Source organism: Solea solea, chromosome 4, assembly GCF_958295425.1.
Source record: "Solea solea chromosome 4, fSolSol10.1, whole genome shotgun sequence".
NCBI lineage: Eukaryota > Metazoa > Chordata > Actinopteri > Pleuronectiformes > Soleidae > Solea > Solea solea.
The window spans coordinates 8,066,652-8,082,630 of NC_081137.1; the positions used below are offsets into that span (position 1 = coordinate 8,066,652).

General features: G+C 41.5%; 1 protein-coding gene across 1 annotated transcript; it reads right to left on the minus strand.

Moving 5' to 3' along the window:
* Positions 1-1,135: 1,135 nt before the first annotated feature.
* On the minus strand, positions 1,136-14,486 carry phldb2a (pleckstrin homology-like domain, family B, member 2a). Its single transcript, XM_058627502.1, has 17 exons — positions 13,947-14,486; positions 12,112-12,211; positions 10,492-11,525; positions 9,830-10,162; positions 7,750-7,884; positions 7,467-7,604; positions 7,021-7,167; positions 6,693-6,803; positions 6,500-6,589; positions 6,258-6,398; positions 5,769-5,868; positions 5,319-5,514; positions 4,116-4,206; positions 3,882-4,028; positions 3,584-3,803; positions 3,307-3,392; positions 1,136-3,134 (listed from the first exon to the last, which is right to left on the minus strand). The coding sequence occupies exons 2-17, from the start codon at positions 12,164-12,166 to the stop codon at positions 2,994-2,996; spliced, it is 3,165 nt and encodes a 1,054-aa protein (XP_058483485.1). The 5' UTR covers positions 12,167-12,211; positions 13,947-14,486; the 3' UTR covers positions 1,136-2,993.
* Between the last annotated feature and the right edge of the window lie 1,493 nt (positions 14,487-15,979).

Sequence of the window (15,979 nt, forward strand, 5' to 3'; positions counted from 1 at the left end):
CTGTGCGTGTTTATGTCTGTTTTTGCCTCCACGGAGAGACGACGCGCCTCTTTAGAAACCATTTTAGCATGCTTCATTCTGCGTTTCCATGCCAACCCCACTAGGTCAACCAATACAAGGCTGTGAGTGGAGCCTGGGGGAGGAGTTTAGACAAACGAGTGCCTTAATGAGCACATGCATGGTTTTCATACTAATAAGACAACACCTCATTAGTTCATATAGTTTTAAAGGGATTTACAGAGTTATGTTTTTGTGTGCGTGTATTGTAATAGATCTTTGCTGTAATTTGAGACTTATTTTACACACTAGTAATTTGTAATAGTAAACATTTATCTAGATTAATCACAGATTAGTTGAAGATTATTCTTTGTTTGGATTATTACTGCGTGTACACGTACAGCTGAAACAGTTTAATGTGTCTCGTGACATATAGACAACATAATTGACAATTTCAGCACATTAAATGTGACACTTCTCTTGTTGCTGCCTTGCTGCACTTTTGTAAAACGTTGTAATGTTATATATTATATTAGAATTACAATTTTGTTTAGTTTTTTCTACATTATAAAGTATTTTACTTCCTAATACGCAAAGCACACCATTCACTCTCACACTCACACCTACGGTCAATTCAGAGTGCCCAATTTGCCTAATCCCCAAATCTGCATGTTTTAAAGTAAATGCATAATTGAAAATACTGTGCAAAATTCTAATATGTGGAAAACTGATGTGGAAATTCACAACTCTTGATTAATCTGAATAAGATTAGGCCTCACAAAGTCAATAAAAAAGACAGATTATGGATTATGTTGAGAATGTACTGAGAGCTGGAGTTGATCCAGTGGTGGTATTGACTCTGAAAAGTTATATTTCTTAAGGAGGTTTGATGCGAATATCTAGTTACACTGCACAACAGAGGCATTGTGCAGTGTATTATAATAAGGCTTTATTCCCAAGGTGATATATTATAGCTGAGCAGAAATAATGCTATGGCACTCAATATCCATGGGAAAAGTTGCTACAGTGGGATTTTTAAAGGGTTTAGCTCACTTATCCCTTTTTATTTTTAATCAATCAGGTTTTTCCATCCCAGTAAAATATTCAATATCATATTCAACATACAAAACAAGAGATATGACTGGTAATCCAAATGATTTATTCATGACACATGTTGAGTATAAAAAACCTGTCGCAAAGTGTCAGTCAAAATCAGAATTGTTCATATACAAAATATAAAAATGAAATGTTCTAAAAATATATACTTAAATGTGGTCATTTGTTTGGTTGTAAGGCTTGTGTTTCACACAGTGGGAGGCGGCTTTGGATGAGATGTTAACCTGACAGATACATGTGTGAACTGCAGGAGAGCGGGTCGGACTGAGTGAACCAACGCACAGCATTGAAGTGATTTGTCAATGTCAAATAAAGTGAGACTGTTGCAAAAATAAAATATAAAAAAAATGCATGGATTCCAAACACATAAAAAAAATAATATATATATAAAAATAATTTTATGGTGGAGATCCTACACATGATTTTTGTTTTGCTTTCAAAAAGCAAATGTTAAAATGTGTTTAAAAGACGTGCTAATAAATGCATATATTTGATATAAAAGCATTACAAATGTGGACGACCGTGGCTCTTTTCTTTCAAGTGACCAATCATTCAGAGCATTACATCATTGCAGTGCAATCTCTCTCCACTAAGGACCTCTGCTGGTGAACACATACTGCTGTGATGCAGCGTGTGATGCGGCATAACACCACCTTGTTTTGTCAGAGCTGCAACCTCACTTGACTGCAGATAGAGGGCGCTAGTTGCACAGTTTTAAATTCTTAAATTGCGATACAATTGTAATATGGAACATTTCTCTACTTCACTGAGTAGAACATTTGTCTGCAATTATTACAAATTAAACTAAATAAAATAACAAAAAAACGGTCACAAACTGAGTTTACACATGTAGAGAAAAGCACAAATCGAGGCTCACTGGAGTCAGAATGGTGCAAAGAGAGAAAGGAAACGCTAATGAAGGACATTCAGCACTGCTTTAAATAAGCAGACAAGACCAGCTTATGCTTGTAGTCTGGCAGCAGCAGTCAAAACCTTTCAGTTCAAATATGAAATAACGTAATACCCACACTATTTACATTTGAATATTGGTGACAATATAGAAATAATAAATCTGGATTAACACACAAATGTGCAGTCTTGCAAGAGAAGAGAAGAGAAGCGGCATCAATGTAAACTAGAAAATTCTGATTGTTCCTGATTTGGGCGGATTGAACCTTTTGAAATTTGAAGTAGTATTTTTGTGGAATCAACCTTTAAAACTTAGAGAGCGACTGACTCTTGCAGCCGGTTGGACAAGCCCCTCCCCTTTCCAAACACCTGTCTCTAACTGTCCATAACCAGTGAAAAACGGAGAACGTAACGCGCTTTAAAGTTGTCGTATTTCAAGAACGGCTGACGATACAGTCTGTTTGTGAGGGAGTTCTCATTGCTCCGCATTGCTGAGCAGGCACTCCAATAAGCCTGTAGACTTCTAATAAAAAGCAGGCACTCTAACTTTACTTAAAAAGTGTAGAGTTTCGAGTTGCAGCTGAATATCCCTCACATCATTCTTCACCTACTAATGTGTTGGAGAAAAGGCAAAAGATGTTAAGTTGCAGCCTCCCCTAGCTCCTGTAAATATACAGTTTATACAATCAAGTGACTGCACACTTAAAAGCTTAAATTAACCAGGAAGGAGGAGAAAGAAAGACGGAACACAGAAAAATAAGAATATAGCTTAATTACTAAACCTGTATATCATTTTTTTTAATTTGTAAAAAGTGATGCGATGTGCTTCTGGGCATACGTTTTTAAATGCTACAAGTGTAAACAGAAGTTGTTGGGATTTTTGTGCTAGCTCTTCACAACACGCTCATTATTAAACTATTTTCATCATCTGATATGTGCAGAATTCCGTTGTGGTGTGGATTCTGATGTGTTTACACCATGAAATGCATGTGTCCTTCAGCACCTGTCACTATAACATCCATCCAGATACGCATGGCTTCAGGGGACGGAGCCACCATGTAGTACACCCGGTCATGTGTCTTCACACTGAACGTCAGCGAGGGGTTGGGGCTCTTGGGTCGGATGTGAGCGCGAGATTATGGAGAAAAAAGGGCAAATAATGGAGAGCAAGAAGAGGGGTGTGCGTGTGGAGAAAAGCAGAAGACACAGAGATGTCAACAGTGTTCAGAGCAAATGGTATGGACCATGACACACGTATACACACATGCACATGAAGTGACTCACTTTGTGTGCGCTCTTTAAATGGTCGTAGTACACCTCTTCTATGGCCTGGAAATAAATGACTCCCTTCATCTTGGTCTCATGTTTGTCTGCAGACGAGAAGATAAACAGAGCTGTTAATGGACGGCTAAGAAGGCGGGAAAGACAAGAGGAGAAGAAGGCAAAGCACACATGAGCAATGGGACCATAAGACTGTAATGAATGATTCAATCCAGGAGGAGGCAGTAGAAGAGAAATCCTGAAGAAAAACTAAACAGTGTTTGAATGCAGAGTGACTCGCCTGCATAGTAGGTGAGCGTCCTGCGATTCTGGTCAAAGACAAACCAGCGTTTCTTCCAGGTCTTTATTTTGCCGCCCATCTTAACCAGGAAGCCTCGACAGGTTTTGTCGGTGATGGCGAGGTGGAAGCAGGCGTCTGGGTTGTGTCCTGCTGCCTCAATGTGTCCATGAAGGTCAAAGTCATCTTTCCTCACAGGTAGGTAACGCGTCAACAGCCGAGACTGTGGAAACACATGTTCAAAAACTCATTGTATGAAGACCATGATGACATGACAAATAAAATCTTGGTTTTTTTTTACCTGTGATCTTTGTTTCTCCCTGAGCTTCACCTCTCTCTCCACAAGCTTCTGTCTCCTGCATGTCTCCTCCTGCAGGCGTTTCTCGAGTTCCTCCCTCCTCCTTCGTTCCTCCTCCAGAGCTTGTCTGCGCATCTCCATCTCCCTCTCCTGCACATGTCATGTACATTCAATTACAGCCATAATTAGAAACATGTGTCCTGTATAAAGTAGGTTTTAGTTGGTTTGACGCGTTACCCGATGCTCGAGGAGCCTCAGCTTGTCAGCCTGGGCCTCTCGGAGGAGACGCTCCATCTCCTCAATCTTGGCCATATTGTTGGTGCTAGCACTGACAACAAATGAACAAACAACTGGTTAAACAAAATAATAATCGATTACTAAATTAACTATTTTGATAATCTGTTTGAATTTTTGTCATGATTAAAACAAGATCTCTGATTGTTTAAGCTTCTTAAAAGTCTCAAAACAAGACATCTGAGAACATCATTTCCAGGTTTGACGAACACCGATCATTTAAGGTTTGCTGATATTCTGTGGACCAAACGATTAATCGAGAAAATAATCGGCAGATTAATCGATTCTGAAAATAATCGTTAGTTGTGGCGCTAGTTTTTTTTGTTTTGTTTTTTAAATTAACAAAACGGTGCGATAATGATCATGATCAAAATATGAACAAGCAAACTTATCTGTGATTCCCAAAGGGTAGTCATTAAATATAAACAAATACATTTTGTTAATAGTTTTTTTTTTTTTATTAAGTTTTAAGTGGCTATAAATATATAATAGATTTTAGGAAATAAAAATGATGTTATAACTTATTGTTCTTTTATCTGACCCGCTATAGCAGGTATGCATATAGCAATGTTACATTTTTACACTCATTTCATTTTGTTCATTTCAATTCATAACTTAGTTTTTTTTATGTTGATGGATTTTATTACGCACTTTGTTGTGAAGCTAAACCTTCAGTTCAGAAATAAAGTGAAGTGGACAAATTATATATATATATATATATATATATATATATGCACAGCATTTTTTTAAATCCCACACATCAGACGGTAATAATCATGGTCCATTGGTGACAAATACACACAATACAATGACAAAACGAAAGACAACACACTGACTAACAAGTAGTGCCAAACATGTTTTTCCTCATTCACACACAAAATGATCCAATTCTTTGAATAGAAAAACAGATTTCTTTGTAATTTTGAGATTCTGTTATTTTAAAAATGTTACATATTATACCTTTAAACTTGAGTGCCAACAGATTTAGGGTTTCGAGTATATTATTATTATTATTATTATTACCATATATCATCACCATTATTATTATGCTATAGTTAAAGTTGATATGAGTATAATTTCTTTTGCTTGTATAAATTGTAGGTCTCTAAACATTGTTGCCCCCTGTGAAGTGAAGGTTTTACTTACCTGGATATGTTGTCTGGGGAGCAGGCGGAGAAGCTGGTCTCCAGACTGTCCGAACTGTCCACACTGACCGTATCTGAGGCCTGGCTGTTGTCTGGGTAAGAGAAGGTGTCTAGGAACACGCTGGCCTCAGAAACCATCCTGCTGCAAAAATCATTTCTTTTCTGTCTGTCCTCAGTCATGAGTGCATGGCTGTTACCTGTTGACAGAAGAAAATATATATATATATATATATATACAAAATATGCAAGCACATGATGATTCTCTGTCCATAGTTCAACAGACTGCAGAGCATCTAGCTCCACCCAGGGTTAGGGTTAATATTAATATATTTATTTTGTCATTGTTTGAAGTTAAATGAGTCAAAATGTTGCTGATGAATTCAACATGAGAACATCTGTACATATGAACAGTGTCGCTCGCCTGAGGTTTGTTTGCTGGTGCTTGACTCACTCTTGGGCAGGCGACGGGCGTTCAGGTCTCGGACAGAGAAGCTGAAGCCTTGTGGGATGACGCTGCCACAGCTGGAGCTTTGGGCCAGAGGCAGGTGAGTCTGAGGGGGAAAATCAGCAACACACGGTGGTCTGGACCAAGCTCTACAACTATTACTCAGCCACAAAATACTTCATAGGCTGGACGGGTGTTGCAGAAATCCTGTTTGGGTGGACCGTCCTCTAAGGACACAGAGTTAAATGTCTCTGGAATGAAAATGATGACGACAATCAGAATGAAATCCCCCTTCTTCTGATTCTGAACTTGGGATCCTGGACTGGTTTCAAGATTCAGCTTTCATGAATCTGGGTAGTCTGGGTAGTTCTTCATATTATCACAGTATGCTCAAATAAGAGTAAAGAAACCATTTGAAACTACAAGATATTGTATAAATTCCTGCTGTATCTGATCTATAACATCTGCTCATATAAGTTAAAAAAAAGTAATAACCTTGGGAGGAAGGGTGCGTCCCAGAGATCTGCCATAAGGGGTGGGGAGCTGCTGCTGGCTCCTCTTATGAGGTAGGCTGTCACTCGGGTGGGGAGGGGTTTCTTTGCTGCTTCTTCTCCTTTCCTTCAGAGAGTGTAAGTGCTGCAGTGATCACAGAAGAGGTTTGATTTGAAGACAAAGAGGAGAGGAGCACTCTGCTGGTGGATTCAGGAAGTCGTATGAACTGTAACTGAGTGCTATACCTCTTTGATGGCTATGGGTATGTGAGTGAAAGTCTGTCCCTCAGACAGCTCTGCATACTTCCCCTCCAACGACACCAGCTTGTCTCTCTCCTGCAGACAGAAGTACAGGATATTATACATATACATATATATATATATATACTGTGTATAGGTTAACATTTTTATCATTTCAGCATGCAAATAACTTTCTCACCTTCTGCAGCATGACGAGCAAATTGCTTTTCTCTCTCTGGAAGTTCTCTCTCTCTTGTTGAGTCTGTGAGGTGATCTGTGAGGACTGTTTCTTCAGCGCCATGAGCCTCTCCTATAAGAAAAGAAAACCCACTTTTATCTTCTCATTTTTCTTATCTTCTTTATTATCATCACTATTTCTGCATCACTGGTACTGTTACCTCTTTTTTGGCCACATGTGTTTGTATCAACATGTAAAGAACAGATTTTGATCACATTTTCCGGGGGTGTATTTTTTAACCTTGTGAGATAGTGTATTGACATTGAGCGTTCAGCCTCGCTCCACATACCTTGCGTGTGACGGTAAGACGCTGATACTCGGCGATCTCCCGCAGTAGTTCTTGGCGCTGAGTCTCTTTTTCCTCATCCTGATTAATTTGTCTCTCCAGCTTCTGAAATTCCAGATCCTCCAAACTTTTCGTCTGCTCCTTAGCCTCCTGTAAAAACACCACACACACACACACACACTAACCATCACAACTAAGCGCCTTACCCTACCCTACACCCAAATCTAACACTAAAACCAGGTCTTAAAATGAGTGTGGCTCAGACAATGTCCCATCAAATATAGGTTTTATGGACCTCACAAAGATATAACACACACACACACAACCTCAGTTGAACTGAACAAAGGACAAACTCATAACTAAGGTGTTGCAGATGACTTTGTCTGTATAAAACCTGTCCTGAGAATTATCAAAGGCATGTGATTTTTGACCATTTTCCAAATCTTCACCTGCGACTTCTCCGCGTGGCTCGTCTTCTCAATACTGTGAAGCTTTGCCTTCAGCTGGTCCAGAAGCTCCTTCTCCCTCTGAAGCTGGCTGATCTCCGACTCCTGTTCCCCCTCCAGCAGAGCACACTCCACCTCCATCTGCAGAAAACAGAAAATAAAGCACCTATTTCATTTAGTGCGTCCTAACTTTTCACTGTGATGATCAATTACAACACCACGTTGTCAAGATATCATTGATTTCTGTCACACGGCAAAGACTCTCAGTTGTGTTTGGGTTTTTTACCTCCCGCACAGACTCCTCCATCTGGTTGTCCAGATCTTTGATCTTCTGCTCCAGCTCTTCTATGTTGTTGACCACTTGGATCCTCTCTTCCTCTATATGTGTTACCTCCTGTTTCAGCTGCATGCTCTCCAACGCCTGTAGCAACACCAGGAATGTACATAAATACTTGGCTCAACGGTGGAATTCAAAACTCTGGGAAACAAACTTCATTGGCAGGAGCATCTTGGTGATTTAGTTTTTATAACACGGAAATGAATACATGACACATTCCCAGAGATTAATAATATACAGTGCTACAGAAATGGCAGTAAAAAGGTGAGAAAATGAGATGTTACACAACTTTCTTGTCAAGAAAGTTGTGATGTGAAACTGTTTGGAATAAAATGAGTTTTCATTGAACGCAACGACAGCAGCTGCTGCTCGAACTCATCCGAAGCTGGATCGCTGACAATGGGATTCTTTTCTACTTGGTGTCATGGAAATCTCCATCACTGCACTCCAGTCACTGCCAAAGCACTCCCACATTTCACACCATTCACCATATTCCTGTTTCCATTCACACTCATAGTATGTGTGTCCAGTAGTATCAGTTCTTCAGGTCTAGGATTTATAGTTTCCCAGACAGGCACTGAACCTTCTTTCTTCCTGAGGAATGCAAGGAGATGTCGTGCATTTGGAGCCGGTAAACCTCAGTCACGAGGGCCACACTGTAAGGATATAATTCAACCTCCATTTTCTTTCCCTTTTTTTTGCATCGGTGAAAGGTTTAAAACATCTGGAAAAACGACCGTGTGTACCATGCATGTACACACACACACACACACACACACTCGCACAGATGTGCACTCACACACACACACAACATTTCTCTTGGGGATAAAGTCATTTCCTGCAACCCCCCCCCCCCCCCCCCAAGTGTTTCAATGGTTGAGCGCTGAAACAAAACGAGGACTTCTTCATTAAAACCAGACACACCATTACATTGTTGCTGCTCAAGAGAAAGAAAAGACAGGAGATTATGGCCTTGCCCAGAGCTAGAAACACAGTATTTTATCAGTCATTTTCATATTTATATTTGCAAATTAAACATGTTTTTATCCATTCCTCTGTGTGTGGGACGAGGTGTACCACTGTAGCACATTGAAAACACCAGTTGAAGAGAATCTGAAGTTAATCATAGTGACATCAAAGCATGTGACGGGGTCTTGTGGAACTGATTTCCCAGTTTTGTTTGTCTCAGCAAACCACATCAACAGGAAATGTACAAATTCACAGCGCACACAAAAGCACACTTCAAAAGCACGGGCGATTCAGAGTAATCTGCCTCGATCAAGTGTTTGTGTTGAATTATACGTGGGAAGACACGCACTTATTTATGCAACCGTCACGCCAGGAGATGTGCGAGCGTTCTATTACTGAACACTACAAAGGAGCTTCGTGTTTACACGCGTCTCCACTTTTCATGTGTAAACAAATCCAGTTTGAACCAGATATGAAACCATTCACTAGAATGTGTGGGTTGAAAGTTTTCAATTAGATTTTTTAACCTCTCAACCCCTGTTAGAATATCTCTAAATAATAAATAAAACTATATATTTTTGAAATTGAATGTATATATATATAGTATAACATATGTATATATATATATTATAATATGTATGTATATATATATATATATATATATATATACATATATATATATATATATATATATACATATTTATTCTACACATTTTACATAATCACTTGAATGTGAAATTTACTTGTGTAAATTTGTATTATAGAAATGTGAAAAGGAAAATGCAAATTAACTTGGTATTTATCCTGGTAAATAAATAAACAATCAGAGATAAACAAGCAATCATGTGTTTATCTGATTGCTGATAAACTGCATTCCGCAGCAGGGTGGAATCCTGGTGTCTCACTGTGAGTCTTACACTCAACACATTTCTCTCTGAATCAGAAAACTGTACTATAATTATATTTTTAAAACTTGAAATGTAATATAAAAGTATACAGTGATCCATTCATAATAAGTAATGAAAGATTGTGGTTAGTCTGGGACTGTGATGAAACTTACTTTGACTCTATGGTGGGTGGAGGGTGAGGGAGCGCTGCTGTTCAGGCTGACGGCCGGTGAATGGGACCTTGCCTCTCTATAGCCGCTCTGCTGATGCTGGCTCACCTGCTGCTCATCAGACAAATGAAAATCTCTGGCTTTGGCTCCGAAGCAGCTCTCCTGAGTCACGCTGCCGGGAGAGTCTGAAAACACAGAGTCCTCGTCTGACACCTGCAGCTTCTCCAGCTCCTTATTGATCTTCTGCAGGTCAGAAACAGCCGAGACCGCTGGCTCTTTCTCCACGTGACCCATCTCAGTGCACAGGTTCAAAATGGTCTCGAGACGCTGACTTTCCTGTAAAACAGACTTTTCATCAATGTTGATTTATTCTGCTGTTTAGGTGATAAAACTGTAGTGAGTAACTTTTGAATCTGATTAAGCTTAACGCCTCTATACCACTCTCTGTGTTTCTCAGTATAGTAGTGTTATGATTTTGGAGGTTTTTTGTTTTATATCAGGGCAGATGGAGGTGTGTGAGACAGGAGTGTGATAGAAAATGTCCCACATAGATGTGCTGTGTGAATGGATGGATGTGAATAGCACACCCGAGTGGTTCATGAAAACCAAACAGATGCACAATAACTTTAAGAGATAACTTAAACCAGGGCCAAAAAGAAACCCACCAATCTCTGCACCTTCTGCTCCCTGAGTCGCTCATCTCTCTGGTGCTGGTGATAGTCCCTCAGCTCTTCTTTGCCATTCAAAGAACTTATGCTGCTCACTCTCTGACCTGGACTCAAGCCGCCTTTCCCAAAGGACAACCTCCTCTCTCCGAAGCCCAGATCTAAGCCTGTCCCATCAATATCGACCCCCAGAGAGCTTAGAGAGGCCAGACTGGCTCTCCTAGGAGTGCTGGGCATGCTGGCAGGGACGGTCACATCTGGTGGCTGCTCCAGGGAGGAGAGACTGCGCCGTGCCACTGCTGAACCCACTCCTCTGTGTGACCCCACTGAGTGACGCAATGGAAGCGACAGAGCAGGTGGGTCTGCCGCGTTGTGAAGACGTGGCAGCGAACGACTATGCAAGCCCAGGCTGTTGAGGGAGCCGGTGGAGTACTTCCTCTGCCGGGCATCTCCTCCGGCTCTGCCCTGAGAGTAGGGCCTGCGGCCCATGCGAGGGCTGGACGGCACACTGGCTGCTCCACCTTTCACCCTGGGGGAACGAGGTAGAGCATCCCCATAAGAGGAGAGAAGAGAGTTGCCATCTGCTGGATTAGGATGGAGCAGACTGTCTTGTGACTGGTGGCGAGAGTGGGAATGGCGGGCAAAGCCGCTAGGGCTCAGCTGGCGATCGCTCTGACGTGGTGATGGAGGCACACTGCTGCTGGTCATGTAGGAGAAGTTTCTAGAGGCAGGCGGAGGGCGGTCACTACTGCTGATGATGGACAGTGTCCTGGTGGACTGGGGTCCAACAGGTGACGGCACACTCAGGTACGTGCGGCTGCACTCGGCTGCCCTCAGACTGGCCTCCAGGGCGCTCTTCCTGCGCTGCAGCGTCTCCATCAGTTCCTGCAGCTCTGCTTTGGAACGCGAACCCCTCAGCAACGTCCCGCCCACTGAGCCACTGCTGCCGTGCTCAATCTTCACACAGTCTGGAAAAACGAGAAGAGTTCTGAGCCCAGGACAAACACTGGCTCGATCAAGTGGTGAAGCTTCTTCTAAAAATGGAAGAACGAACATGGACCAAGACACAGAAGAATGTAAACCAAATAAAAACCAAGTTTCTTGACAATCAGTATGAGGGTGAGTCATGGTTGGCAAATGTAGAATCACAGGAGTCATGTCATATTACAGATTTGGGTTTTATAAATGGATTATGGAACATCACAGTGACAAAGTAATAATACAACTCTTTGATTCTCAACTTTAAGGTAATGGAGAGACTCCAGACTGTAAACAACGACTCCTCGGCTCATTTTCCGCCAATAAAACCTTCCCAAATGTCACTTTAAGATCTAGACCGTCACTTAAAATAGTGACAGTGAGAGAATGCAAGTGTATTTAACATTATATGCACCCTTAATGTCTTTAAAAAAGACTGCAGAGGAAAGAGCTGCTCTGGATTTCAGATTGACGAAGGTTACTGAGACTAATCCAGACTCACATGACTTCTGCCGGTTATATGATTGGCTGAGGGCAGCTCATACATGCACCATGCACCAAATATGTGTTGATTATTGGGATTAGTTGCAGCTGAAGTGATCAGTAAATATCATAACAAAGGAACAATTCTTGGATGTTTACCCGAGCCGTAGCTCAGTGTGGAGACTGCACTCCTCTGAGGAAGCATGCTGTTCATCCCTCGGACTTTCTCTGGTACAGATTCAGCGGGATGAGCGGTTTCCTGCAGAGACGACAGGGCAGAGAAGTGAAAGTAGTTCAAAAGATGCTTTGTTATAGATTTAAAACAAGACGACATGAGATCTCCATCAACAATATTAGCTGCTAATGCGAGGATAAGAACTTGTACATGCTGCATTTTTACAAAGAACAATCAAATGTCATTTATTGATTGCATCATTTTCATTTCCTCCACCAATATTCTTGTAAAAGTCTTCCAGTGAAGAGTAGCAAACACTATAGAGGGATCACAGGAAGTTGAATCCATGCCTTGTGGTCCCTTGACTTATCCTGGAAAGCTCCACACAACAATGCCTCAATTCAAGTGGATATTACAGATGTGCATATTTAAGTGGAAAGGAAAAAAAAAAAAAGCTGAGTAGGAAAACAGATCTGGGGGAACGACTTTAATGTCTGGCTCAGTGTCACCAATAAAATATCAGGCTGCAAAGGCAGCGCTGATACTTCTCGCCCCCAAATCACGACCAGCCGTCGAAAGTGTTCCTCAGAGGCCCAGACTCACCGAGGCGGCAGCGACAGTTTGAGGCTAAACCTGAACTGGGACACTGGCATATAATAGTGGAAAGTAAGATGAGTCATGATAATGATTAAAATTATTTTAAATGGCTTAATCTGGGGGGGAAAATGATGCTACAAGAATCAAAACATCAACGCAATAGATTTAAGAGGAATAAAAGAGAGTGGTACTGATACAAGAGACGCTGCAAAAGTCAAGATGTTACACACTGTTGAATCCACAGAGATCACACACACACCCACACACTCTGTCTCTCTCTCCAAAGAGAAAGCCAGAGACTGATCCCAGATTTTCTGGTCTTGCTGTCTGGACAGAGGGCCGACAGGAAGTAGGGTATCCTTTTACATAGACACACAATCAATCAGCATGAGTTCATTCTCCAGACCTCCTGAATAAAGAGGGGGTGGGAGGGGTGGGGGAGGGTGGGGGCAATGGACCCAAGCTGATGTCAGGAGGGAGAGTTTTTTTTTTTTACTGCATCACTCAGACTACAGGCCAGCTGGGTAGTGTAGGCCGTAAACTCACAGAGAGATGTAAACACTCTGAGGAACGGACGCGGATCATTTTGCTTTCATCTAACATGTGGTAACGCTGTGAGATAAATATTTGTCACGTCGCAGAGAAGTCAAACTGTTCTTAATGTGATGTAATGCATTCTTGATCAGATGTGGGATGCAAAAGCAAGTATTTAAATGTTTCTTTTAATTCCTTTTTTCATTAACCGTTGGCTCTTTAAAATGTTTTTATATAATGGCCTGTCCAAATTAAACATTTCACATTCAAGAAAATGCAAGCAGGTTAATATTTTCATTTATTTCGCTGCTTTTACAATATGCCTATCCAACACCACACACACACCGACATGCACGTGAGGTTGTGAGCCACAGTTTAGAGACCCTTTTTGAGACCAGACTCCACAAATGTCAAATCACGGGAGATAAACACTGCGGGTTGAAAATCTCCACCATTTATCTTCCCAACAAAAAAAAAAAAAAAAAAACTTCCATTCATGCGCTTCACGTCTTAGACATTTCTTATGCAACGAGTAACGTCTGCCAAACATTTATGAAAACCACTTTCAGTCAGTGCCTTTACAACCAACACTCTGACTGAACTCACACAAACTTTGCAGCTAAACGATCACATGTATCAAACTGACAGAAAGAGACAGAATAGTGGGAAAAAAACAACAACAACTGACCTTTGATCTCTGACCCAGTCACATAGTTGTGAGGTATTTGGTTTTTCTTTTTACATCTGTTTGTTGTTGCTGTGGCTGAAGTCGGCTCCTTCTCTATGAAATGGCAGAGAGAGGTCTTCCCATGACAAACCCTCCTCTCCTCTCCTCTCCCTCCACACCTCCCTGCCCAGACTGTCCTCCTCCTCTCTAGGAGACAGAGAGAGAGAGAGAGAGAGAGAGAGAGAGGGAGGGAGAGAGGAGAGGCTGGTGCCCCTCTCTGGTGGGCTAAAGAAATGCTGTTATGCAATGACGCAAACTAGGGGCATCAAATGCACGAATGAAGAGATGAAATACCAGTGTGTTTAAGAGCTTTAATGAAACAGCAGCTAATGTATGTGCATTTAATGACTCCTAAAGGTTTGTTTTCCTTCCACGGCTGCCTCGCAAAGATCAATAAACTACAGTATCAGGTCATCATGATATCATATATTCCATCAGCTGCTCTGTCACAGGGTGCAACACACTCCTGACACCAGGATCTATACGTTGGTCAGTGATGGATTTTTCAATCCAGACCTGGACCCGTGTTCACACACCAGAGGGATCTTCCCACAGAGTGTTTCCACACAAGAAAAGGCTGCAGTCGACACACAAAATATGTTGAGTCTCAGATTGTTGTTTTAACAGTATGTGGAGGCGGGAGAAGCCCCCCCCCCCCCTCCGTCTGTGTGTGTGTTCTTGCATTTGTTACCTCTTTAGGACCTTTTTTTTTTTCTGGCATAAACACTGACCTCGTCAGGAAGAGTTGTCCTCAAAACCTGGTCCTAATAACTTATTTCTGCGGAACTGGTTCAGTTTACGACTAAGATTTGAATTGTACTTAGGGTAAGGTTTGGGTTAGACATTAACGGGTTATGATTGGCCAATGCAGTGTCCTTAAAAGGATAGCTGCGTGAACGTGTGTGTGTGTGTGTGTGTGTGTGTGTGTGTGTGTGTGTGTGTGTGAACCAGAGCCAACCTCACTCCCCCTCTTAAGGCAAGGAGTAAAAAAAAAACCCTAACATTGTACATTCAGAGACCTCACTCACTGTATCTATAGCTCTGCTCCTTGTCTGTAGTCAAACAGACTGTACCGTTCCCATGTCATGAATCAATAACACAATAAAAGCCCAAGAATAAGTTGTTGGAGAGGAAATAATGAAAAGTTATTTTGGAAAAATCCCCCGATTTCCCAGTGACAAGAGAGAAAAAAAAGAACCATCATGCAAAAAACTGCTGTTACGTCATAGGGAGGGGGCTGTGGATCGCAGCCTGGGCAAGATGATTACTTCCAGACACAGAGCTGGGGTCTTTATCATAAACACACACACACACACACACACAGACACACAACCACACACCTCTTTCATTCTTTACAATTTCAGGGAAATAAAAAAACTCCATACATAAATCTCAGGAGGGTCTCATTTACAAAATGGGGATACTTGACATTTATTGCTAACACAAAAGTTTAATTAATATAGTGTGCTGGAATGTTTCTCCACTTCCTGTGCAAAGTTACCGCCACACACCAACACTCGCAGCAAACTGTGTGCATGTGCGTGCATCTCTTCAAAGTATAGACTGCGACCATGTGGAGAGTGATTCTAAGCAGAAACTGTGGAAAAAGTCGAGGAGAGGGGAGACGGACCGAGGGAAAAATTGGTGTCAGATTGTGGGAGAGGGTGAATTATCAACCGTGGTAATCATCGGGAGCTCTGAGTCACAGCATGAAAACTCTGAAGTGTCTCAATCGCAAGAGCTGGAAGAAAAGAGGCCCGTTTTGTTGTTAGATGATAGTTTATTGTTCTCATCTTTTCTGTTTCTCACCTGTATTTGCATGAGCCACAGACACTCTCATCACCATACTGGAAAACGTTAATGAGCAGAATGTTGGGCTTAATAAGAACACAGCAGTGCAGGTTCATTTAAGACTGCAGAACAAGAAGCATTGTGTTACTGGGCCTGTCATTATTCTGCCGTGATGTAATGTCGACGCTTGTCTGGGTGTGTTT